At 36.9% G+C, this 25,513-nt stretch overlaps 1 protein-coding gene across 11 annotated transcripts in view; it reads right to left on the bottom strand.

Moving 5' to 3' along the window:
* Window positions 1-25,513, bottom strand: part of KMT2C (lysine methyltransferase 2C) — a 195,195-nt gene that overhangs the window by 148,965 nt on the left and 20,717 nt on the right. For 10 of the 11 annotated variants that reach the window (XM_032394303.1, XM_032394302.1, XM_032394300.1 and 7 more), the window contains exons 2-5: window positions 21,362-21,503; window positions 15,958-16,158; window positions 12,565-12,713; window positions 11,121-11,230 (exon numbers count right to left, since the gene is read on the bottom strand). In XM_032394303.1, the coding sequence (XP_032250194.1) occupies window positions 11,121-11,230; window positions 12,565-12,713; window positions 15,958-16,158; window positions 21,362-21,503 (602 nt within the window). Of the gene's footprint in view, window positions 1-11,120; window positions 11,231-12,564; window positions 12,714-13,651; window positions 13,736-15,957; window positions 16,159-21,361; window positions 21,504-25,513 lie in introns of those variants that run through there. The other variant, XM_032394311.1, reaches the window with a different exon arrangement.

The following is a 25,513-nucleotide window of genomic DNA, read 5'->3' as shown; positions in this document are numbered from 1 at the left end:
AAATAAATAAAATCTTTAAAAAAAAAAAAAAAAAAAAAAAAAACTACGTAAGCATTTTAATTTTTGAAATAAATAATCAAAGTTCAAAATTCAAAACTCTCTAAAGGGGTATAATAAAATGGAAAGTGGCCCTGTACAGAGCCACACAGGAGAAATTCCACAGAGCCAAAGAATTTTACCAGTTTCCTATATAGCCTTCAAAAGATATTTTGTGTTTATATAAGTTCAGGTCATTTTCCACCCCCACATCAAAGGGGCTCTTTATTGTATCAAAGAATACCTACCACTCACCTTATCAGGAAGGTAAATTAATTTCTTTAAATCAAGCTTAATTAAAACTTAAAAAAAAAGATTACAAATAAATTATGACTTTTACTGAGAAAAAAACTAAGGCCAAGGACATCTTCACTGAATGGGCCATCCAAATTTGTCTTTCACCAACAGGCATATCAAACTCTTAATTTTCTAAAACAGAAATTTCCAGTTTCCTCTCAGCTCTACCCAACTTAATTCCTAAAAAAAAAATTTAAGAATCAAGTTGCCAAGGTATAAGGAAACAAATACATCAATTTTTAGGTATAGGTATACCTAACAGCATTCCAAGGTCAAATCTTAGAAATTTTTTGCTGTATCCATACTTTGTACTTAGTATTCCAACAAAATCATCCATAATAGATCTTTGATGATATAGCTTGCATTTTAGACTGAAGAGATAATGTAATTTCTTACTAAGCAAAATGAAGAAACTGGGTAGAAATAGGTAGCATGACTTGGTAAAGATGTCACAAGACATTCCTGATTCTTACCTATTAAATATAATAATAATGTTTTATTTAGAAAATGTTTTTAGAAAACATTATAATACAAAAACACACTCGAAATCATTGGCCACATGTCCTTAAATATATTAATCCAGACTAATTCCTGGTAAACTTCCTATAACTTTTATTCTATGTCACATCCATCTTTTCACGGGACTTCTTCCTCTGAACATTGACCAGAGGGTCCAATCTTCCACCTTCTTTTCTCCTCTTGTTTAGCAGTTTGCTTTGCTGTCACTACTAGTTAGGAAAACCATCTATGATTCCAACCCTGACACTTAGTCCCAAAGATGTTTCATGGAGTTTAAGGCTCAGCCTAGTCAAAACAAAACTGATTCTCCTACATGCTCAGGCTTGAAACTAGAGACATTTGCAACTCCTCTTGCATCAAATATAACTCATTCTATCCCAACAACATTCGGTCTTTACATTTTACACGTAATACCTAAATTCAGAAACTGACATTCATTGACCTTAAATTACAACAGTAATCCTAAACATTTTTGTCTTCAAGTAAACCTCTCCAATTTAACTACAAAAGGCTAGGAGGGTTAAGAGTGGATATCTGAACAAAATTGAGATCCTTAGGAAGGAAGAAGGTGGAATGAATGTTTTGTAGTTAATTAACAGTGTGCTTCAGAGGAAGCAGGCACCATCCATGGTCCCAAAGGACAATCACAGTTTAATCAAATGGTGGTTGCCCCAACACTTACTGATTATTGGTTTAAGATGTAAACATGGGAGGTAATTCTAACTAAGGAAATGTTAGAAGAAATCTGCTAGGGTAGAGGAAACCATTTGAAAAGGGTTTTTCCTTAATTAAAATAATAATTATAATGAAGAAAAGATGTCCCCCCCATCTCTGAATGTTATCATGAAGGTATGATACTTAAAGTTCCTGCCCACTCTCTTTGGACTATGAGAGGAACTGGACCACAGAAGAATCCAATACACTGTGGATGCACAATGTAGAGATAGTAAGAACCTGGAAACTTGGCATCACAATGCCACTGAACTTAGCCATGACCCTAAGTCCTGATTTCCTACTGTGAAAAACCCAGCACCCAACAAGGTAGAATTCACAAAGCCTGGTATCCAAATAAAAATTACCAGTTACGAGATAAGACATTAAAATAGTTCTATAAGTGTATTCAATATGTTCAAAAAGCTAAATAGAGATATAGAAGATATAAAAAGAATCAAATCAAACTTAAGATAAAAATAACATCTGATATGAAATTACACTGGTTATGATTAACAGATTAGAAATTACAGAAGAAAAGATTACTGAATTGAAGGAAAAAAACCAGAAACTAAAATGAAACATAAAAAGGAAAAAAATATATTAAAAAATGAAAAAAAAAAAAGGGCGTTAGTAAGCAATGGGAAAACTTCAAATGGCCTAATTTTAAGGTAACTGGAGTCCCCAAAAGAGAGGAAAGATGGGGGAACAGAAGAAATATTTGAAGAAATAATTGGCAAAAACTTTCTAACCATAATGAGAACTATAAACTCACAGATTCAAGAAATTCAACAAACCCCAACCACAAGAAACATGAAAAAAATCACACCAAGGCATAACATAATCAAACTGTCCAAAACTGGTAACACAGTAATAAGAGTACACAGATAAAAAGACATGTACAGGGGCGCCTGGGTGGCTCAGTCATTAAGCGTCTGCCTTCGGCTCAGGTCATGATCTCAGGGTCCTGGGATCGAGTCCCACATCGGGCTCCCTGTTCAGCGGGAAGCCTGCCTCTCCCTCTCCCACCCCCCCTGCCTGTGTTCCCTCTCTCGCTGTGTCTCTCTCAAAAAAAAAAAATTTTAAAAAAAAAAAAAAAAAAAGACATGTACAGAGGAACAAAGATAAGGATGATACCAGACAGTTCATGAGAAAGAGTGCAAGCAAGAAGACTGTGGCACGACATCTTTAAAGTAGTGTGTGTGTGGGGGGGGGGGGGGGGAGTCAACTAGAATTCTGTACCTGCCAAAAATATGTTTCAAATATGAAGGTAAGATAAAAGCACTTTGGAAGTATAACTACTAAAGGAATCCATCACCTGCAGACCTGTACTGCAAGAAATGTTAAAGGACATCTTCAGACACAAAGAAAATGACAGAAGGTGAAAATCTGCATCTACACAAAGCAATGAAGAACATCAGAACTGGTAACAACAGGGGTAACTATTTTTTTTTAAGTCTCTTTAGGAGATATCTGACAGCTTAATCAAAATAACATTATCTTGGGGTGCCTGGGTGGTGCAGTCAGTTGGGCATCCGACTCTTGGTTTCAGCTCAAGTTGTGATCTCAGGGTCATGAGATCAAGCCCTGTGTCGGGCTCCAGGCTCAGTACAGAGTCTGCTTGAGACTTTCTCTTCCTCTCCCTCTGCCTCTCCACCCACCGTGTGCTTGCTCTCTCTCTCAAATAAACAAATCTTAAAAAAAATAACAATACTTTATGGCATTTATAACACATGTAAAAGTCAAATGCATGAGAGCAATAGCACAAATTCCAGGAGAGGAAAAATGGAAGGAAACAAAAGCACATTTTTATTATATATGAAATTATAATATCACTGGAAGGTAGACTGTGATAATAAAAGATGTATACTATAAACCCTAAAGCAACCAATAAAATAACAAAGCAGTTATAGGTAATAATCCAAAAAGGAGATAAAATGGAATCATAAAAAATATTCAATCTAAAAGAATGCAAGAAAAGGAAACAAAGAACAGACAAATAGGATAAAAAAAAAAAAAGGAAAATTTAATCACATTAAATATACATGTCCTAAACACTCCCATTACAAAAGCAGAGATTGTCAGGTTAGCTTTTAAAAAGCGAAACCACTGCCTACAAAAAACATACATTAAATATAAAGACACAAAGAGTTAAAATAAAAGGATGGACTAAGATATACCATGCTTAAACTAGTCAGAAGAAAGCTACAGTGGATACATTAATATAAGACAAAGTAGATTTCAGAATTAAACACAGGATTTCTCTGTTAGAGTCAAAAGTATCTTTATCAGGATCTTTCTCTGATCAAAGTTACAAAGTTCTATATAACCCCTAGAGCACTTAACACAGCCTCCCTATGATGGGGAATATTCAATGATGTGTACCTACTACAGTCCAGAGAACAGAAATGTTACCGTTGATATACAATTTTAGTTCTGTGCTAAAAAGGGTTAACACAGCTGTCTTGAGACTACTCTCCTTAGAAAGGCCTGTCTGCACAGCTGGTCCCTGCGAACCTGAGTTTTGGGAGGGTTGCCATGACCCCCTCAGTGTAAAGAGCAGTTTACTGTGCCTATACTATCTGTGCAAACAATGTGACTTCCCTTCTGGTGTGTGCTAGGCAAAGGGTGCCTATGTGACTAGCCACCAGCAAAGACCTTGAGCTTCTCAGGGCAGGAGCATCACACACATATTGCTACATTTTCACTGCAAAGACAAGAGGGTGCTCTGTGTAACCCCTCATAGGAGGGTGAACACCTAAGGAAGGCTGTATGTGAATTCCTCCAGACCCTGTCAATATTTTTCTTCCACTGAGATCCTTCCATTATATATCCTTACTATATCACGGCAGTAAATCTTAGCCACAATTACAACTTTATGGTGCATGACACTAGTTTTCCTAGTGATTCTCCAATGTGAAGGCATTCTCATGGACCCCCAGCAAACACAGAATTCAGATCTGTGAATGTTTGCCCTTCCTCTTAAAAAACTATAGGGCAAAATGAAGAATATATAACTTGATGCTTTCTTTGCACTTACATTACTAGGATTATATAAAAAATAACAGTATTGGACATCATTATTGATAAAATAGGTGCCTGCAAATCACCTTACATAAAGATGCAGTCCAATATTTAAATAATCTTATATAAACCTACTCCCAGTTGCTTAGAGGATGGGTGTGGAGAGACTTCCACCATATACTGTTTAAAAAAAAAATTTTTTTTTTTACCAAAATTACATTACATTGCTTATCTACATTCTCAATGTGTACTGCCACCCACCTCATGATAGAGAAGCTATTTTTGTTCTTTTTGCAATCTACAAAAAGAACCAAAAATATAAAAAACTTACGACTCTTCTCACAGAACTAAGTTGGTTTTATACAAAACACCTGGCCGAAAATCAGTATAATACAATGGAATTTCAATATGGAGTTGTGGCAGGAGGTGAGGGAGAAAACATAAGAAATTATCAATTCTAAGTAGGGAGATAATATTATTAATTTTTAATGTTTTATTTATAGAGTAATACACTGAACATCTGATTCAGAACTAGTCAAAAGAACAGAAGTATGTGTTGGAAGTTTACTGGTAATATCTTTTGGAGGGCAATGAGCAGAGTGCAGGAAATGCGGGCTTCCGGTAAATAAATGATCAAACATCTGTAGCATTCAGAACCAACTATTCCATTAATAATATCCAAATTATCCAGATCTCCAAGATGTTGGTAGCACCCCAGGCCTCCAAAGAGGAATTTAAAAGAAAAACACCATTACCTTTCCTGAAACATAGGTTCACAGTATAGCATATTCTTCAATCTAGCAAAAGATAAAGGTCCCCCTGGAAAAACTGAAAACAATCTGAAGGAAATTACAGAAAAACTAAACAATCTGATATAGAATGCCATTTAAAAACTGAGGAAATCAGGGGCACCTGGATGGCTCAGTCGTTAAGCGCCTGCCTCCAGCTCAGGTCATGGTCCCAGGGTCCTGGGATCGAGCCCCGCATCGGGCTCCCTGCTCCGCGGGAAGCCTGCTTCTCCCTCTCCCACTCCCCCGCTTGCGTTCCCTCTCTCGCTGTGCCTCTCTCTGTCAAATAAATAAATAAAATCTTAAAAAAAAAAAAAAAAAACTGAGGAAATCATAAGGGACTCAGGCCTCAGCTCAGTACCCTATGTGTCCTCCCCACCTTCTTGAATAATTCAGAAAGAAAATAAATAAATAAAACCAAAAACTGAGAGAATTATATTAAATGTTAATTTTTAAATAGGAATAATAATATTAATTAAACCAGAATCTCTCAACCTCAGCAAGACTGGCTAGGTCTTTGCCATGGGAAGCTGGCCTGCATGCGGCTGGGGCTTCAGTGGCAGCCATTAGGTGCGGGTAAACACTTCCCGCTCTGTTCAGCTAACTGCCCTTCCTTCGTAGATTTCATTCATGCATACATTTATCCGATCAATAACTCGCTTGTGTTCCAGGTACTTTGCTAAGCACTGGAGATAAAATGATAAACCAAAACAGATATTATCCATGTGCTCATGGTGCATACAGCCCTGGGGGGGGCAACTGAAATTAATAAAAGACTCACACCAACAGTGTAAACTTACAAATGTTGGTAAAGTGTCATAAAGGAGAGATACATATTCCAGTAAGAATGTATAATAATGATGCAGGCTCAAATACTTCTTATTAAAAGATACTGACAATCAAAAAGTTTACAGAGCACTACAACCCCTCCATCTGACCTTTGTATCTTGTTCTCCTCTGTCTTCCTAGGTTGAAAGGCCTGATTCTAACGAGTTTATTTCACTATCCGTCATGAGTTAAAAACAAATGATTCTAACAAAAATAAGATCTAAACAGAAATCGTGCGTCATTTCTAAAACTGTTTTTCAATCCCAACCAAAATTATCAAAATGTAGTTAAATTTTCACCTTCCATAATCAAGTATTAATTTTTTTATTTTTAACAAATGGGTTTGAAACATACTGAAACTCTTCAGAATATTTTTTTTTAAAGATTTTTTATTTATTTATTTGAGAGAGAGACAATGAGAAAAAGCACATGAGAGGGGGGAGGGTCAAAGGGAGAAGCAGACACCCCGCTGAGCAGGGAGCCTGATGTGGGACTCAATCCTGGGACTCCAGGATCATGACCTGAGCCGAAGACAGTCGCCCAACCAACTGAGCCACCCCAGGCGCCCACTTCAGAATATTTTAAACAGAACAGAAAATTCTGTGTCCAAAATTTTTTGACAAATGTGAGAAGTTGTTTTTTACAAACTTTCATTGTTTGTAAAACAATTTTATTGCTATCCTAGCGATAAAATATCAAACAGAAATTGTTCCAAACATCCATTTTCAAAATGCTCAACCCCCAGCACATGTTTCTTTGAAGTCATTACATTCTCATTGCTGAAATGTCACCTTTATCTTGAAGAGGCAGATGAAATGTTTATTTTCTTTGAGGTAGGTATCATAATACATTCAGCCACATGTCATCAAAATAAAGGTCAACAAATTTAGAACATCTGTCTTTTGGTAAAATAAAAACATATTCCAAGTTCAACAGCACTTCTACATAGTTTGACCCATAGAGAACATTTTGAGATAGCAAAGATTTTCATTGTCATTGCTCTCCACCCCACATCACTTAGGTAGAATTGTAAAGCTTTACTCTATTTTAGAGGTTTCTTTGACAATTATGTATTCATACATTTTTATAAAATTAACTACATTAGTGACCTCCATTAACACTCTGGCACTTTGGATCTTTCCTGTAACTATGAGTGATTCCATGAATGACCTCTAGTGCTATTCATTTAGGCTACAAATAATCTATTGAGAAATAACCAAAACAGAAAAAGATCCTTGGCAATATCACTCTAGTAAGGAAAGATTAACAAGATCATTAAGTAATTAAATACTATGTTAGATGGCAACAAGTACAAAGGAGAAAACCACAGAACAGGGATATTATTTGAGGCTGAGGCCCTTGAAACTCTCAATAGGGAGCTGAGCAAAGCCCTAGCTGACAAGGCAACTCTTGAATAAACTCCTAAAGGACATGAGGAAGCAAGCCATCACATATCCAAGAAGAATACTCAACAGAGAGGGAACCAGAAGTGCCAAGGCCCTGAGGGAAGAGATGTCCGGCGCATCTGAGGAAGAGGAAGGGAGCTGGTATGGTTGAGGGAAGCAAATGAGGGGCAGAGTCATAGTGACTGAGTGACATCTTAGAAGTACTTATGGGGTTGGTGAAGATCACGAAGAGCCCTGTCAGGTAGTGAGCACTGGTTTTTTTTTTTCCCTCTCTTTCTCTGAATGAAACGTGAAGTCCAGTACTGAAGTGTGGTAGGTAGAAGAGTGGTATGACTGACTTACACTATTCATTCATTCATTCATTCATTCATTCATTCATTCATATCAGTATGGACTCATGTGTACTTACTTTATTCTGTGAATGAAAACCCAATACTGTATTTTTTGTTGTGGCTCAAATTGGTCTAGCTCTTAGGAGCTCCTTCAGGTTGGCTCCTGTGTGTCTTCAACAAGTCTTCACCTTTTTGAGCACTTCCTTACTTTCTGGCACCTCAGGTTGTATTTTCCCCGTACCATGAACTACTTCTCAAGGAACCCAGTTCCTTTTATTGGCGAATAGTGGTTAGGAACCAAGATCTGGGCACCAGGTGTGTTCACAGCTACTGAGGGTCACTATGTCTAGGCCTTCACAGAGGACAGAACTAGGAATTATATGAAAGCATACTGCCTCATGTGTATACACACATCTACACATCTATATTTCTGTATCTGTCTACATAAATATTAAGAACCGTGAGTTTATACTGATACTTCTGATTCCATTTCAACACAAAATTCATTTTAGCTTTTCCTTATTTGTAGCTCCTTTCTCCAACACTAAAAACCTAGTTCTCATTATCAACCATATATTTAACTAATTTGTTCACTTACAGTATACACATAAAGTAGTTTCAGAATTGCAAACCCATACCCTTGTGAGAAACACATTTACTCACTGGATTACAGCACATACATGCTGTGCTTTTTGTCCTTAGCTTTCCGGCTAACCAGTCAAGATACTGTTTGCCAGTTACTCAGGTTAGTTCTTTTCTTCCCTATTCCCTTTACTGTGAATTTTGATATTCCTTTCTGGATTCCCCCATATCCTAGATAGTTGTAATTGCTTATTTAGGGGGTATGTGAAACACTCCTATGGTTCTAAGAGTCAGAGGAGCTATACAAAGAGAGATATCTCAGAGTGTCTGTCACACCTCACCCATACTACATCAGACCCTTTCCCATTTCCTCTCCACCTCTTTCCTACTCACCTGCCATAGGTAACCAATCTCTTCAATTTCCTGTTTATCCTTCCTGTATTTCTTTTCCAAAATGACCATATGCACATATATTTTCTTACATTTCATCCTTTCTTACATAAAAGGATGCACATCATAAATGGTCTTTTGTATTCTTTTTTCACTTAAAAATACATGTTGGAACGAACTTCACATCATCTCATAGAGATATTCCTCACTGTATTTTTACACACACAATATTCCACCGTATGAACCATACCATAGTTTATTCAATCATTCTATTATGCGGTTCCAGTATTTTGCAAGTTAAACAATGCTGCAATTACTAACTTTTAATAGCACAAGTATTTTGCATTATTGGAGGCATATTTTCAGGGCAGAATCCTAGAAAGGTCAAAATTAGTAGTTTTTAGATATCACCAAATTGTTCTCCAGAAGATTTATACCAATTTGCATCCTATCAGCAAGGAATAAAAAAGAGTGCCTATTTCCCCACAGATTTATTAACAAATGTGTTGTTATGGGTTTGAATTTCTGTCAGTGAGACAAACTCTTCTAGGGACAAGCAAATGAGAAAAGTTCTAGCTAAGTCCTGTGCCTATTTGATAATGGAGAAAACCAAAAGACAAAACAAACAAAAAACTAGAAATGGCAACAGAAGACTGACGCTACCCTAAGTGTGGACTGACTTAACTGAGTGAAGATGTGACGGTTTGACGACGTGCCAACAGTCCCCCTGGGGCCCCACCGCTCCGTCTACGCGGGCTCCTCTTCCACTACTCCTGCCCACTCCGTACCAATGCCTCCATAAAGACATGGAGTGCAGGTCTCCCACGGCCCTTGATTCCTCTGCCAGCAGGAGGGCACAGACTTCATCTCTAAATCCCATTTAAATATTTATCAGTAAGTATCTAAAACACAAAGATGGTATCTTCTATCCAAAAAGGACAGGGGGAGGCAAGCTTTTAACTACCGTCTTAGTGAACAGAGCTAGGAAATATATGTATACATACTAACTCACATGTATACACACATCTATATTTCTGTATTTGTATAAATATTAAAAACCAGGAGTTTACATTGATTCCCTGATTCCAATCAAACACCACAAAGTTCATTTTAGCCTTTGTTCATTGCCTTTCCTAAAATATTTTTCACTTCCACAAAATAATCTAACACTACTTCTGAAGTATTCTGTGACAAAAAGAGTGCTCACTGATCTATCACAGTCTTGATCTGGCCATCTAAGTATGTCCAGATTGCAGAATTTATTATTATGCATTATACTGTTCACAATTTGATGACATAAGCGTTTCAATGTAATGTCACATTTCCAAAACAAGCACTCTAATTTGACTAAGCTTGAGGTGGGAGTTACTCATCCATGAAATTTAGGTCATTTTAATAATCTGAGTAAAGCTAATATTATACTAATTGAATAATTATTTGAATCTAAGTCCCTATCTTGACTACACTTTGAAAAGTTTTACCTATACTCCATCTGCTAAAGCCCACATAATTTCTACGATCAAATTCCATTTTTAACATTCCTTTGGAAAGGTTGTTTCACTTCTCCCAAATATAACTGTCAAAAATCAAAGGGAATTTGTAGGCAGCTAGCAATTTCACTTCATAGGGTTTGTTTCCTTTATAGATGGAAGGTAAATGTTGCATTTATTTTTGTGCTCATTTCAAAATCACATGAAAATCTCAGTGAAAACTTTAAAAGACAGTAGACTGTGTACATGGTATTACTTTGGGATGGTGCCAAAAAGATGAACTGAACTGCCAACTTGACTGTAAAGAAATATCTGGATCAATTTTTAAAATATCTAACAGAGCTAACGCACATTGTGGACTAAAGACCTGTCAAATGCTGTCTCTTAACGTTAAATCTTAATCGAATCGTTTTGTCTTAAAGAGTAACCACACAGATATATAAATATAGTTAGAAATTCTCATTTCTAAAATTTTTAACTTCTGATTTAAATGTAAAATATTTGTTTTTAAGATTTACATTTATTGCACAGCTTAATATGTATATTCTACTGGTATGCACAAACTACGCTTGGATATAAAATTAAAAATTCCTATTTTAAGGGTTTTTACATTATAGTAATCATTTAATAAACAATTCTTGCAAGTGAACCTTTATGTTGACTAGAGTAAATGTTACAAAACTGTGGCTTAATTAAATATTTGTTACTTCTACTTACTTCTGTGCTCCCTGAGACAACAGCTTTGTCCACGTTCACTAATGATGGTTCCTCCATCTGGCACACTCCCAGTGACCACTCCACACAACGGTGATGGGCCCAACAAGTGCCTAAAATGGTTGAAGTGAAAAGAAGCAAATGAATAAACATGAAGCATATTAATGCTAATAAGATGTAAAGCCCCCAAACTAACTCTGACATGTAGACACACAATGGCACCCTGTATTTGTGATCACACTAAAGCAGTCAGCCCTTCCCAAATGTATCATCTGGGAACTTGTTAGAAATGCAAAATATCAGAGTGCCTGGGTGGCTCAGTCAGTTAAGCATCTGACTCTTGATTTTGGCTCAGGTCATGATCTCAGGGTCCCAGGATCGAGCCCCACATCAGGCTCTGTGCTCAGCAGGGAGTCTGCTTGAGGATTCTCTCTCCCCCTCTCCCTCTCCCTCTGGCCCTCCCTCCGTGCTCTCGCGCACACTCGTGCTCTCTCTCTCTCAAATAAATATTTAAAAAATTAAAAAAAAAAAAAGAAATGCAAAATATCATATCACAACCAAGACCCACTGAATCAAAAAGTTTTGTAGTGGCGCCCAGAAATCTATGTTTTAACAAGCCCTCTAGGTGATTCTGATGCACACAAGTTTGACAATCACTGAAGGAGTGATTATTTCAACAAAAAATGAGTTCTTAGTCATTTTATTTAAATATTACTATATTTTATTTGATATCTTTACATAAAAAATAAAGGACATTATATAATACTTTATGACAAAGAGGATGAATGGCAAATAAGCTACATATACACCTCCAGTCTGCTTTATCCCACACCAAGAGCCCACATCAATCACAAAAAACAGTTCAGTCTTTCAATTCTCTACCACACAACACTTGAACCACTATCAATCAATATGTAGTTCAACTGAAATTAACTCAAAATCCCAAAAGCACCATATCATGATTATGGGTTATAAGATAGCCACACAGCTAAGATCTACTGTCTTTCACCCTGCATTAAATAGACCCAGACATCCAAGTTCCCCAACTTCTCACAGTTCCTTTTAAAAATTTTCTTTCCTCAATTATCAGACCTCCATGGCCCTACTGTCTACATAAGAATAAACACAAAGATTTATAAAAGCATCCAGCTCAGCGTTGGCCCTGTGCAGATGCTAAATAAATTACATATACATAATTAGACAATTTATTTTACCTAAGCAAGCATACTTAAACAATGACATTTTTTACAATGTGATAATTATTTCTAGATAAAAGGTAATTACTATTAAGTTGATAACTCACTAAAATTAAAATGTCTACAGAATCATCAAAAACTAATGATGTAATGTATGGTGATTAACATAACATAATAAAATAAAAATAAATAAATAAAAAATGTCTACAGAATCAAGAGATAGTTATCCACTGAAGACCAGCTCCTCCTACCTGTAGGATCAAATAAGGCTTGGATATCAATAGCATCTGGAAGGCCAACCAGACTGAGTTCATCCCATAATTTACCAGCCTGATCATCTGAAGTGGTCTGCGTGCTTACACTTACACAAGATACTGTATTCTGCAGAGGAGACCGTTCTCTGGAAAAATAAAATAAAACAAAACAGATGTGAAAGTGGTAACAAGTAGATAATTATTTTGTTTATAACAACTTAATATAATGTATTGCCAAATCAATTTTAATTTATTAGGCATAAACTGTCATAAAACAACTTGTAGAATACAACTGTTATTATTCATAGTGTAATATAAAACTGGGTTGCTATATTTTATCATGTAAGCAACAACTAAAAAGAAAGTACCAAATCCATAAGGAAGTGTTAAAAATTACAGTTACAAATTTATTTTGCCATTCTATAATTTTTTTAATGACACTCTAATATTCTAATCAGGAACTATATTTTATCACATAAAATAAATATTCCCTTCAGCCTTACTTAAACGCTTATGAAACATAACTGGATCAGAAATTTTAATTTGCTTTATTGTGAGGACTAGCCCAACGGAGCTGGCAGTTAATGTGATGTAAAGAAAGGTTATTTCCCAGGGGAAATGAAAACCCACTACAAAGTGTGACGAGGGAGGTGGTGGGAGCAGGCGTGTCAGCTGGAGCTCTCTTACAGGCCTCTCAACAATCTCGACAGCTGGTCTGTGGCATGGTGTTGCAAGTACTCTCTAGTAAGACTTCACCTCACAAGTCAGAAGTAAAATGCAAAACCAAAATAGCTACTAGTGGCGTGGGGAATAAAGAAGACAATGTAACAGTAAAAACAGCAGTATAGAAATGAACACTGAATAATAAAGCATACAACACATGGGCGATTTCAGACTTTCAAAGCCTTCAAACTTCAGCTACTAATTAGATCATTAAGTAAACAATGACTACTATTGTGTTTAAACATTAAATATGGGAAATCAGATGACTGGCACTAAAACTTTAATCTTCTCCTGATATCATAGTATTTAACCTGATCATAATTCTGGATTAAATCACTATTGAATATAGATCATAACTCACTGCACTTCTGTATGCTGGATATTTATCATGATTCCTATTAAGAGAAAATCAGCACAATGACCAGGGTACTAAACTTTTTTATACCTGGAATCATTGAAAGAAAAAAAGTATTAACATATTTCAATAAGTACATTTAAATATCAAACCATATAAAAATAACCAGTATTTTTTATGTTCAGCATTAGAAATGCATAGACTCACTTTTTTAGCATGCTATTCTAACTTTAAATTCTCATTTTTATAAATGCCCCCAATATAATGAGAACAAACTCTTTCCTATAAATATGATCTCCATTCCTACAAATAGATTCTTCATTACTAATCATTGTTCTTTTATTGGGAGGGGGGGAAAAGACGAACAGTTCATCTATAAAGATTAATGTATTGTTCTAAGGTATTTCCTTTGTACCAGTATTTGATGGGGGAGATGGGTATGAAAACTAATGAAATGACTAATCAGTCTATTACTAACCAATTCCTAACCACTAGCTTAATCATATTTCACCTTTAGGTTCTGCAACCAGTTTTTATGGATATACCATATCAGTAAGATGCTGATGTCAACCCTAAGGATGACAGCAGCCCAACTTAGGAAAGACCATCAGGAGAAGACAGCTGAAACACATACCCCCAAAATTTAAGTCTAAAACAAAAGAGAAAAAGAACCCCCAATTACATATTCTTACAATTTAATGCCATCAAGAGAGAAAAATTCTTTTTAAAACCTCCTTTTCATATTAAAAACAAAAACAAGCTTATGTGGTTTCTATTCATCAGTAATATATTTTGTAACTATTTAAAATCATTACCAAATTAAATTGTCTACCCCTAAATGAATTCCAAATTTTATAAATGTGTTTTATTCCTAAAGTCCATTAACTGTCTTGTTATCATTACTTAATACATTGGTAAACACTAAGTGAATATAAAGACTAAACCAAGGATCCTTTTTACATACTTATCTTAGCCCACAAAAGTTTTCACCAAAAATTAACTCAGCTTATAAAATAAGTAAACGAAGCCCAACTGTATTTCCCAGAATAAATGTTTATGTAATTGCCATTATTCAAAGGCAGAACATGAGGATATGAGATATAAGCTGGTTCAGTCCATTAGATTTGCTAATTACTGATGGACATTACAAGTTTGCTAGACTTTTGATGTATTTTATTAGGATGTGAGCACTCAATTGATTCCAAAAGGAAAAGCTGTTCTGTATGATCTAGCTCTGGCCTTTCAAACATCAAGACACTAAACATAGGACTTCCAAACTTCCTTAAGCTGTTCCACCTTAAATTTTTTAAAAGATTCTTTCTTGTTATTGTTTCATTTCCTACTTCAGGTCTTCATGGCATTGGCAGCAGTCCAAAAGAAGGAGCCAATCACATAAGGACAACACAACAATGCCTTAGTACCTAAATTTGGATAGAAGCCAGATAAGCACTTGGATGATTACATCATCACCCTCAAGGGGCAGAGCTGGTTGGCCTTCCAAGCTAAATTAATTTTACACTTTCTCATCGACTACAGAAACTTCTACTCCCTTAACTACCAAAGCCAAATCCACATATTAAAATAGCCTTTAAATAAAACTTAGCAACATACAAAAAAAAATTTTTTTAACTCCAAAATTAAACATATCAGAGAGAAGTTTTAGGTAACTATAATGTTGATGAATACAGACACACATGTAGAGTTATACAAATACTTTAGTAAATTATTTCATTAAAAAAGAAAAGAGCTTCTTCTTTAACTTTAGAAAGGGCATTCTGAGCATATAATTACTTAGAAAGTTAACCCTGTATTATAACAGATTATAGGACAGCTCAATATTCTCTGAACCATAAAAATAACTTAAATGACAAATTAAGAACATGGGTAGAGGAAAAAAAAAAAGAACATGGGTAGAGAAAACCATCTTGGTTTTCTCATTCTGTTAGGTTATATTCTTACAAACAATCAAAAACTTATTCAAAGGAGCGAAAGAAAGACTTCACTGATCTGTTTTACCTTCTTTCCATAAACTCCTTCTAGGTTTATGTTATGTTCTTTAAAGATTTCTTCTAAAGGTTAACTTTTGTGATCACACTGATTTTAATATACAATTAAGATAACACACTTTTTTACACAAGAAATTTTGAGAAATGGAGTGTTTTATGGTGGTAATGGTGAGGCATAAAGCATCCTACGAATGCTGAAAAACATGAGAAATGATTCAGTAACAACCCCATTTATCTATTCACTGAGATGAAAATACATTATAGATAGCCTTACTGCATTCCAACCATTTATTCAAAATTGCTTACTTTCTCTGTCCTCTTTGTTTTCGTGGTGCTGAGTTTTGTATTTTCTCACAGGTTCCATTGCTGTTGTCATCAATGTCCTTCTTGCTAGAAGGCTGGCTTTTCCACGGCAACATAAACCCAGGCGTTACTCTAAATTGTTTTAAGTCTCCTTGTCCTAAGGAACTTTTTTCACCACAGTAACAAAAAGCGCAGAGCTGTTCACTGGTTGAAATGAAAAGTAAGAAAGACAGAGAAGGAGAAAGTAGTTTTATTCAACTATTTGTAAAGTGACAGACCATAGGTACTTGTGCTTTAAAATTAAATATTACGACGTTAGCGCAAGCTAAGCTTGAGTATGTATAGGCTATAAGAACAATTAAGTTTAATAATCAATTATACATTAGCAATTCATAGCATGACTTTTTAAAGTAGACCTACCAAATCAAAAAATTCCAGCTTGTACTGAGAAAAACAATTTTATTTTAATCTAATTCAAGAAAAATGTAAGTAATAAAGAAGAATAAAGAAGGTAAAGCTGAGGCTGGGAAAGAGGGAAGAGTTTAATGGCCACTGGACAACATACCAGCTGGAAAACCTGTGATGACAAAGTTTTATTGAAGCACCTGATGGACCATTCTTTATGCATGACACAGATACAAAACACACGTGAACACAGAGACATAAAAATGTAGATTTAAGGGCTTACTGGGGTAAGTAGTCAGTGATGAGGGGTGTGTGTGAAAGAGTTCAATAGGAGTGGAAAAGGGATAAATAGGTAGGGCACAGGCGATTTTAGGGCAGTGAAACTATTTCCCATGATACACTGTAATGGCAAATGCATGACATCAGGCGTTTGTCAAGACTGATAGAACTATATAAGATAAAGAATGAACCCTAATGTAAACTGTGGTGTTTAGTTATTAGTAATGTATCAATACTAGTTTATCAATTGTAACAAAAGTACCACACTAAGGCACAATGCTAATAAAGGGGAAACTCAGGGAAGGAGGGCAGGCTGGGAATGGGAACTCTGTACCATCTGCTCAATTTTTCTGAAAACGTAAATTTATTCTAAACAATAACATCTACTAACTACAATAAAATTAAAAAGTTAAAAGACAAAAACAATATATGCTTATGGAATAGATGCTTAATAAGGGACCTTAGAAAGAATAGAATTCAAAGACTGCTCCTTGAAAGGAGAACCCTCTTGCACTGTTGGTAGGAATGTAAACTGGTGCAGCCACTGTGGAAAACAGTATGGAGGGTCCTCAAAAAGTAAAAAATAGAACTATTCTATGATCCAGCAATCACACTCCTGGGTATTTACCTGAATACAAAAACACAAACTCAAAGGTACACATGCACTCCCTACGTTTACTGCGGCATTATTTACAATAGCCACAATATGGACACAGCCCAAGTGTCCGCTGACTGATGAATGGATAAGATGTGGTATACATACAATGGAATATTAGCCATAAAAAAGAATGAAATCTTCCCATCTGCAACAACATGGATGGAGCTAGAGACTACTATGCTAAGCGAAATAAGTCAGAGAAAGACAAATACAATACGATTTCACTCGTGTGGAATTTTGTTGTTGTTTTGGGGGCTTTTTTGTTTTTTAAAGATCACGTACATCTTTGACCTTTTATTACGGAAACTTTTGAACAAAGATACAAAAGTAGAATAATAGTTCATAAATGCTCATGAACCCATCAATCAGCTTTACCTGTTAGCAGTATTTTGTTTTTCTCATTTTATCCATCCACCCCTTATTTTATTTTTATTTATGATGGAGTATTTTATTTTATTCAAGTTTTTATTTAAATTCCAGTTAGTTAACAGTGCAGTTAATTAGTTTCAGGTGCAGAACCTAGTGATTCTTCACTTCCATACAACACCGGGTGCTCATCAGGACAAGTGCCCTCCTTATAATCCCCATCACCTATTTCATCCATTCCCCAGAAACACACCTCCCCTGCGTAACCCTCAGTTTGTTCTCTAGAGTTAAGAGTCTGTTTCTTGGTCTGCGTCACTCTCTTTTACTTTTTCTTTTCCCTTTGCTGATATGTGGAATTTAAGAAACAAAACAGAAGAACAATGGCGGGGGGAGCAGCAAAACAGAAAACAGATTCTTAACTACAGAGAACACACTGCTGGTTGGGAGAGGGGAGGTGGGTGGGAGGACGGGAGAAACAGGTGATGGGGAGGGATTAAGGAGTGCACTTGTTGTGGGGTGCCTGGGTGGCTCAGTCGTTAGGCGGCTGCCTTCGGCTCAGGTCATGATCCCAGGGTCCTGGGATCGTGCCCCACATCGGGCTCCCTGCTTGGCGGGAAGCCTGCTTCTCCCTCTCCCACTCCCCCTGCATGTGTTCCCTCTCTCGCTGTGTCTCTCTCTGTCAATAAATAAATAAAATCTTTTTTTAAAAAAAAAGGAGTGCACTTGTTGTGATGAGCACTGGGTGATGTGTGGAAGTGCTGAATCACTATTATTGTACACCTGAAACTAACATTACACTGTATTTTTTTTTTAAGATTTTATTTATTTGACAGAGACAGATTCTCGCTCTCCCTCTGCCCCTCCCTCTACTCTCTCAAGTAAATAAAATCTTTAAAAAAATAAATTGTTTTAAAGTATTACTTAAACTTTTGTCACCATAAAAATGAAAAAACATTTAAAAATTATAATAAAGAGAATAAAAGGACTGCTCCTCTTGGATATATTTTCTCTTCATGACATATTTACAGCTGCTGCACCCAAACCTTACTTCTCAGGCACTGAAGTTTGCACCATAACCTCGTACTATCTACTCCATGAACTTTCATAATGTCTTACATTACAGGTAATAAACTATAATATTTTTAGGGAATTTTTTTTATCTTAAGTTAAATTCAAATTGTGTCCCTCAACTAATTACCTATTTACATTTTTCAATTTCATGATAAACTGTGTTGTCCACTGAAATAGACGGAAAGACACACATATACATACACACACTTAAATGTGGTCTACTTTTAGAAAAATAAGGTCGAAAGGAAAAAAAAATGGTTCTTGTAATCCGTGTTCTCATTGCAACTCTCATACATCATTAGTGAGAACGCAAAACAGCAGGGCCACACACGGAAGACACGTTGGCATTTTCTTTTCAAATTACCTTTCTCCTAGCCTAGGTATTTATCTAAGTGAAATAAAAACCCTATGTTCACACCAAAACCTGTGAGTGGATATTTATACCAATGGTATTCATAATTGCCCAAAACTGGAAACTACCCAAATATTCCTAAACTAGGAAATGGATAAACTGTGGTAGGAGCCTCCATAAAACAGAATCCTGTTCGGCAATAAAAAGGAGGCAACTACTGATACATACAATAACACAGATGAGTAAAAAGGCCAGAAAAAGAGTAAAAAAGGCTTTAGCTAAGTAAAAAAGGCCAAAATCAAAAGAACACATACTCTACAATTCCATTTCTATGTTATTGCAAAGGCAAAACGACAGGGACCTACAGAAGACAAGCAGCTGCCAACGGTGGAAGCTGGAGTCAGGGTTGGCAACAAACAGGCTTCAGGGGCTTTTTCAGTATGATGGGCTGTTCTTCATCTCGTGGTGGTAGTGGTTATGTCATTGTATACAACTGTCAACTCACGAAATGGGTGAATTTCACTGTATATAAATTAAACCTCAATTTTTAAAATTGGGGGGGAAGTTAGGGGGTCAAGACAAGGGAAACAGAAATAAGGAAGAATATAATCTAAAATAACTACAGCATGAGGGCGCCTGGGTGGCCCAGTGGGTTAAGCGTTTGTCTTCAGCTCAGGTCATGATCCCAGAGTCCTAGGATCAAGTCCTGCATCAGGATCCCTGCTCAGTGGGGAGCCTGCTTCTCCCTCTCCTCCCTGCTCGTATTCTCTCTCAGTATCTCTGTTGCTCTCTCTCTCTCAAATAAATTTAAAAATCTAAAAAAAAATAAAAATAAAATAACTACAGCATGAGATGCTAGATGAGAGATGCAAAGAGATATGAAAATATGATAAAGCACTTACACTGTTAAGACTAAGAAACCAATTGGAATGGTAAGTTTGAATTCTTTCAAAATTAAATTCAATAGGGTAAAGAGACATGAGGTTTGACTTTTAAGGGAAACTATCTTAAAAAACAAAATATAATGTATAATCAATAGAAAATAATTATCAATCTAATAGAAAACAGAAAAAAGTACTGCCTTCACAGAACTCACATGATATTGATAATTAAATAATCAAATGAACTGTTGAGAAATAACAAGTGCTACTAAGAAAAATAAAGCAGTGGGGACCCCCGGGTGGCTCAGCTGGTTAAGCATCTGCCTTCAGCTCAGATCATGTTCCCAGGGTCCTGGGATCGAGTCTCACATCAGGCTCCCTGCTCAGCGGGGAGTCTGCTTCTCTCTCTCCCTCTGCCCCTCTCCACTGCTCATGCTCATGTTCTGTCTCTCTCTCAAATAAATAAATAAAACCTTTAAAAAAAAAAAGAAGAAGAAAGAAGAAAAAGAAAGCAGGATTAATGGGTAAAGTCTGCTGGGGATTGTTTTATTTTTCAGCCTACTCTTTTGAGAATTTTCAAACCTTCCGCAAAGTGGGGAACAAACCATGTATGGGTGGGGTATCTAGTATACACCTCCAAATGGAGATGTCAAACAGACGGATAGGAAAGTCTGCAGTTCGGAGAAAGGTCAGTCCTGGAAATATAAATATGGGGTTCATCAGCACACAGACAGAACTTAGCCATCACACTGAATGAGCATTCCCAGAGAGCGAGTAGAGATAAAAGTATGCATGCTGAAGACTCCACTGAGGACCCAACATTATAAAAGCAGAGAGTCTCTGCAAAAGCCAGCAAAAAATGAGGAGGCAGGGGTGTCAAAAGCAAAAGAAAAAAAACATTTCAAGAAGATGGGAGTATTCAACTGATAAATGATTTTATAGTTTTATTCATGTCTTTCAAATAAGGTCTAAAAAACTCCAAGACTTCAAAGCTGAAGTATACACAGATAGGTTATAATGTCCTCTATTTCTTTTTTTAAAGAATGAAGAAAGAGTAAGGAACAAGAGTATAAAAGTTTACAGGTAAATATCAAAAATCAATCCTTACACTAAAAGCTTGGAGTTACTTCTTTGGCTAGGACTAGCGTGCTGGTGATTCTCTGTTCTGGTCTGTGGAGAGTAACATGCTAGTCTATACTGGTCTGTTCTACAATCACCTAAGCCCACAGACATACTTTACCCCAACAACACACAGAGGCATCAGCCATAAATCTAAACTATTAAATAATAAAATCCCATCCATATTTACATACCAAGCTTATACTCTCTGAATTCTCTCTATAGCAGCTCCCCACCTGTCACTAATCCCCAGTCCAGCTGCATTCATTCTCTAACCTGATTTTGGCTTCTACACCAACAGAGACCAGGGAGCTCGCAGATTCCTCAGACACAGAACGCTGAAGGACTGGGATCGGCCGTTTGCTGTTGTCCACTTCTGCTTCAGCATCTTCTTCTGCAGACTGTTCTTTGATTTCAGCTTAATAGTGAACAAGAGGATTAAAAAAGTCATTTTCGCATTTAAATCAATCTTTGGTGAATTTATCTGTAAACCATACATGACATGGGAAGAAGATTCAAAGAGCAATGGCAGCACTTCACTAATACAGGAAAAGTTTATGTATGTAATGGCATGGTTTATATTTACTCTCTATTGCAACATGATCATTGAAATAATGTGAAACATAGCACACTTTTTTGTGTGCACCTTACAACTGACTCAGTGGAGTTTCATCTTAGTAATAACTGTTAAGAACCTTATTTGTAGGATTATAGCAGTTCATCTACAGAACAAATGTATTTCAAAGCGACTCACTTAAAAAAAGGTTCTTCACAATTTATAAATAAAATTATCATTCATTTAAAACAATCATTACAGCCTAATTAATAGCCATTCTAAAGGTAAATAATTGAAAAGAACACATCTTGACTCCATTGCCTTTTTCATTTACCCTCAAGACTCCAACCCCAAACACTTCACACATACTATCGTAGGAGGCAAGTTAACAAACACTATCACCCATAATATCATGTGTCTCTTTAAATAAAAACGATCTACCCACTCTTGGAGACTGCATCACCAGACATGAACAGGCGCTGTCCCTCCACCAGCGCTCCTGTGCAATCCCACGCTCCAGTCGGTCCTTCTTTCCTAACCCGAAACTTACTTAGACCTTTCCGCACCACCACCCCAAACCAAAGAAACAAATACCAAGCACTTATAGTCCTTCAAACTCCTCCTCTCTTTCTTTCCTTCTCCCAGTAAAATTTAGGAAATGGGACTTTGGAGGGGCCGCACTCCATTACCTTCCTAATGGGCATCCTCCCACTGCAATGCTGTTCTCCCCACCACGACCGACAGCAACAGAACTCACAATCCAGGGGTTCCTTGCAAGCCTTTCAACTTCCCAGAAATTCATCTGGCACCAAGGACAACCTCCTCCTCAGTGAAAGGCTCTCCCACCTTCTATAAGCAGGAGATGTAATGGATTCCTACTGGCTTCAGAATCATCAAGGCTCTCAAGTACCAGTTCTACCAGCTATTGTCTATACAATTTATATAAAGTCATCTCCCAAATTCTCCACATCTCACCTGCAAAACCAAAACGCTACCATGTATCTCACATGGTTGCTAACGAAAATTAAATGACCTAATATCTGTCTCTTCATCTGGTTTCTTTTCAACCTCTACATGTGGGAATAGCCCTTAGGATGTCCTTATTTGCTCTTTCTTCTTGAAGAACTTAATGATTATCCAGGTTTCAACAGTCTCCTCTGGACTTCCTGGTCATCAGCTGACACCTGCAGGCCTGGCTCCTCTCTTGAGTTTGAGACCACACTTTAACTGCATTCTGGACATATCCAGCAGTTGAACACTAAATTCCACACCAATTTTGATCTCACATCTCTCAGATCAGCTCTTCAATCTGACTTTCCTATTTTTATAACTATCAAAGTCTCCTAAATTCATAAGGAAGTTTAGGTAAGTGTTTTGACAAATAACTTTGAGAACTATTAATTGTTCAGTTAGAAAAACTACAAATAATGATAAGTCTTGTCAAATCATGAAATGAATGATGAAATAAAGCATCAAACATGCTTCAGACAGTTTTGGTTCTATTTAAAATAACATTGTTCTGGGCGCCTGGGTGGCTCAGGTGGTTAAGCGACTGCCTTTGGCTCAGGTCATGATCCTGGAGTCCCAGGATCGAGTCCCGCATCCGGCTCCCTGCTCAGCAGGGAGTCTGCTTCTCCCTCTGACCCTGCCCCCTCTCATGCTCTCTCTTATCTCTCATTCTCTCTCTCAAATAAATAAATAAAATATTTAAAAAATAAAATAACATTGTTCTGGGGCGCCTGGGTGGCTCAGTAGTTAAGCGTCTGCCTTTGGCTCAGGTCATGATCCCAGGGTCCTGGGATTGAGCCCCACTTCCGGCTCCCTGCTCAGCAGGAAGCCTGCTTCTCCCTCTCCCACTCCTCCTGCTTGTGTTTCCTCTCTCGCTATGTCTCTCTGTCAAATAAATAAAATCTTAAAAAAAAAAAAAATAACATTGTTCTTTCTTAAATTGAAATAGTAAAGTTGACCATAAATCAAGTGCTTCTGGGCCTATCAATCACGTTGTCTGTCCTGTCTACCCCTAGCCACAAAACTGAGAGAGTACCTAGAATCAAATCTACAAAGTATATTTGTATTAAAGGATTATAAAAAGATTTGCAAACTTTACTACATTAAAATACTAAATTTCTATATAACAAATTTCTATATTTTCATGAACAAAATGAAAAAGTACATCATAGATTGAAAGAAAATACATGTGATTTGTATCCACAAATAGGCATTCAAATCTAGAATATGTAAAGAACTTTGCATCATGAAAGATGAACAAGGCACATTACCCTACAGAAAAATGGACAGAGGATTTCTTTTACACCCAAATTTCAAAAGGGCACATAACTTCTTAGCTACTATTTCTCAACCTTCTTTGTAGCTAATTGTGGCAAATTCTCACCAATACAGTATGACCAAAAGTGACCGTGCAATTTCTACGTCACCTAACAGGCAGGGATTTGCTCTAGACTAAATTATGTTCCCTCTTTCCTATGGACAGGAACACAGACACATCAGCAACCCAGATGCAATGCTGCCGATGAGAACAACACTCTCATGAAGGGCAGAAGAACAAGATGAAAGGAGTCTAGGTCCATAAACAACCACAGGGAGCAAAGATGCCTGAACCTCTCACTTTCAGAAATTCTGCATGAAAAAAAAATTAATTTGTTTTATTTACGCCACTGCTGTATTTTGGGGTCTCCGTTTACAGCATTGTAGCCCATGCCCCAATTAACACAAGAGTGGGGAACTGCAGTAACAAACACTTAAAATGTGGGTTGGTGATCAGGCAATGAGAACAGTGATACTAGAGTTTGGAAACCAATTGACCCTTTTTATGCTGTATCAAAATATTTGGTGGATCTGTGACCTGCAATAACTTGGAAAGCAGACCAGGTGCCTCCAGAGCCTATAGGTCTAGGGAAAGCATGTGGAAAGACCCAAAAGTTATTTTGTGTTGCCTGCCCTCTATGTGCTTTTATAACCAAAAACAGAAAGTAACATGGTTCCACTAGACAGAGTCCTCTGCCTATTATATTCAAAATACTATAAAATGACCATATATAAAAATGCCTTTAAGGAAGCATTTCATTTCTACCCAGAGATGCCCTGAGCACATGTGGGATATGCTCTTTTGTACGATTCCTATTACTAGATAATAAGGAAGGGTCAGAGTCAAGATAAGAGGAGTAATAACAAGAGTACCTCAGAAGCTCACAGATCCTGAGCCACATGGACTGGAGTCATGTGCCATTATATTGCCCTGGGAGACTTTTCTCCTAAGGGCCAGCTAGCTCTCCTAGCCTCCATCCCTAAACTGCATTCCCTCCAACAGGGTGCAGCCTGTCTGCTCTCTGATATATGCTGCTATCTACCACGTATGGCCTCTCGTCAAAATTCTTCTCCAGGCAAACTAGCACAATCCCAACTACTTCCTTATTTTGCTCTCCTTCAAAAAGAAAATACAGAACACTTTCAATATGTTTAGGAGCTTTTTTGTTGCTTATAACTAAGGGGAAACCAGTAGGTTTCAGTGTCAATCTCTCAGTGTCTGTCTGCTCTGTCTCTCTCTCCCTCTCCTTCTCTCAAATTAGATCAGAAAGAGATGGCAAGGTTAAACATAAATGTTAATGGTAGGCTGGTAGGTATTCAGGTACACAACCTTTAGAAATTAGGCTCCTTGCATTTCAGAGGAGCAAAAAACAGATTCAGACTAGAGGGAGTTTTTTTCCCCTAATGGGATCTGGAACTGGCCTGATCCACAAAGAGGATAATAGTAAGGCAGGCTTCACGAGTTCATCCTGTTCTCCTTTTGCTTCCAGCTATTACTGGGTCTGCCCCATGATCCTACCCTGGATCTGCTGAAGACACACTAGGGA

The sequence above is a fragment of the Phoca vitulina genome, unplaced genomic scaffold (genome assembly GCF_004348235.1).
Source record: "Phoca vitulina isolate PV1807 unplaced genomic scaffold, GSC_HSeal_1.0 scaffold80, whole genome shotgun sequence".
NCBI lineage: Eukaryota > Metazoa > Chordata > Mammalia > Carnivora > Phocidae > Phoca > Phoca vitulina.
The sequence above is the reverse complement of the archived record's forward strand: the minus strand, read 5'-3'. Positions and strand labels throughout refer to the sequence as shown.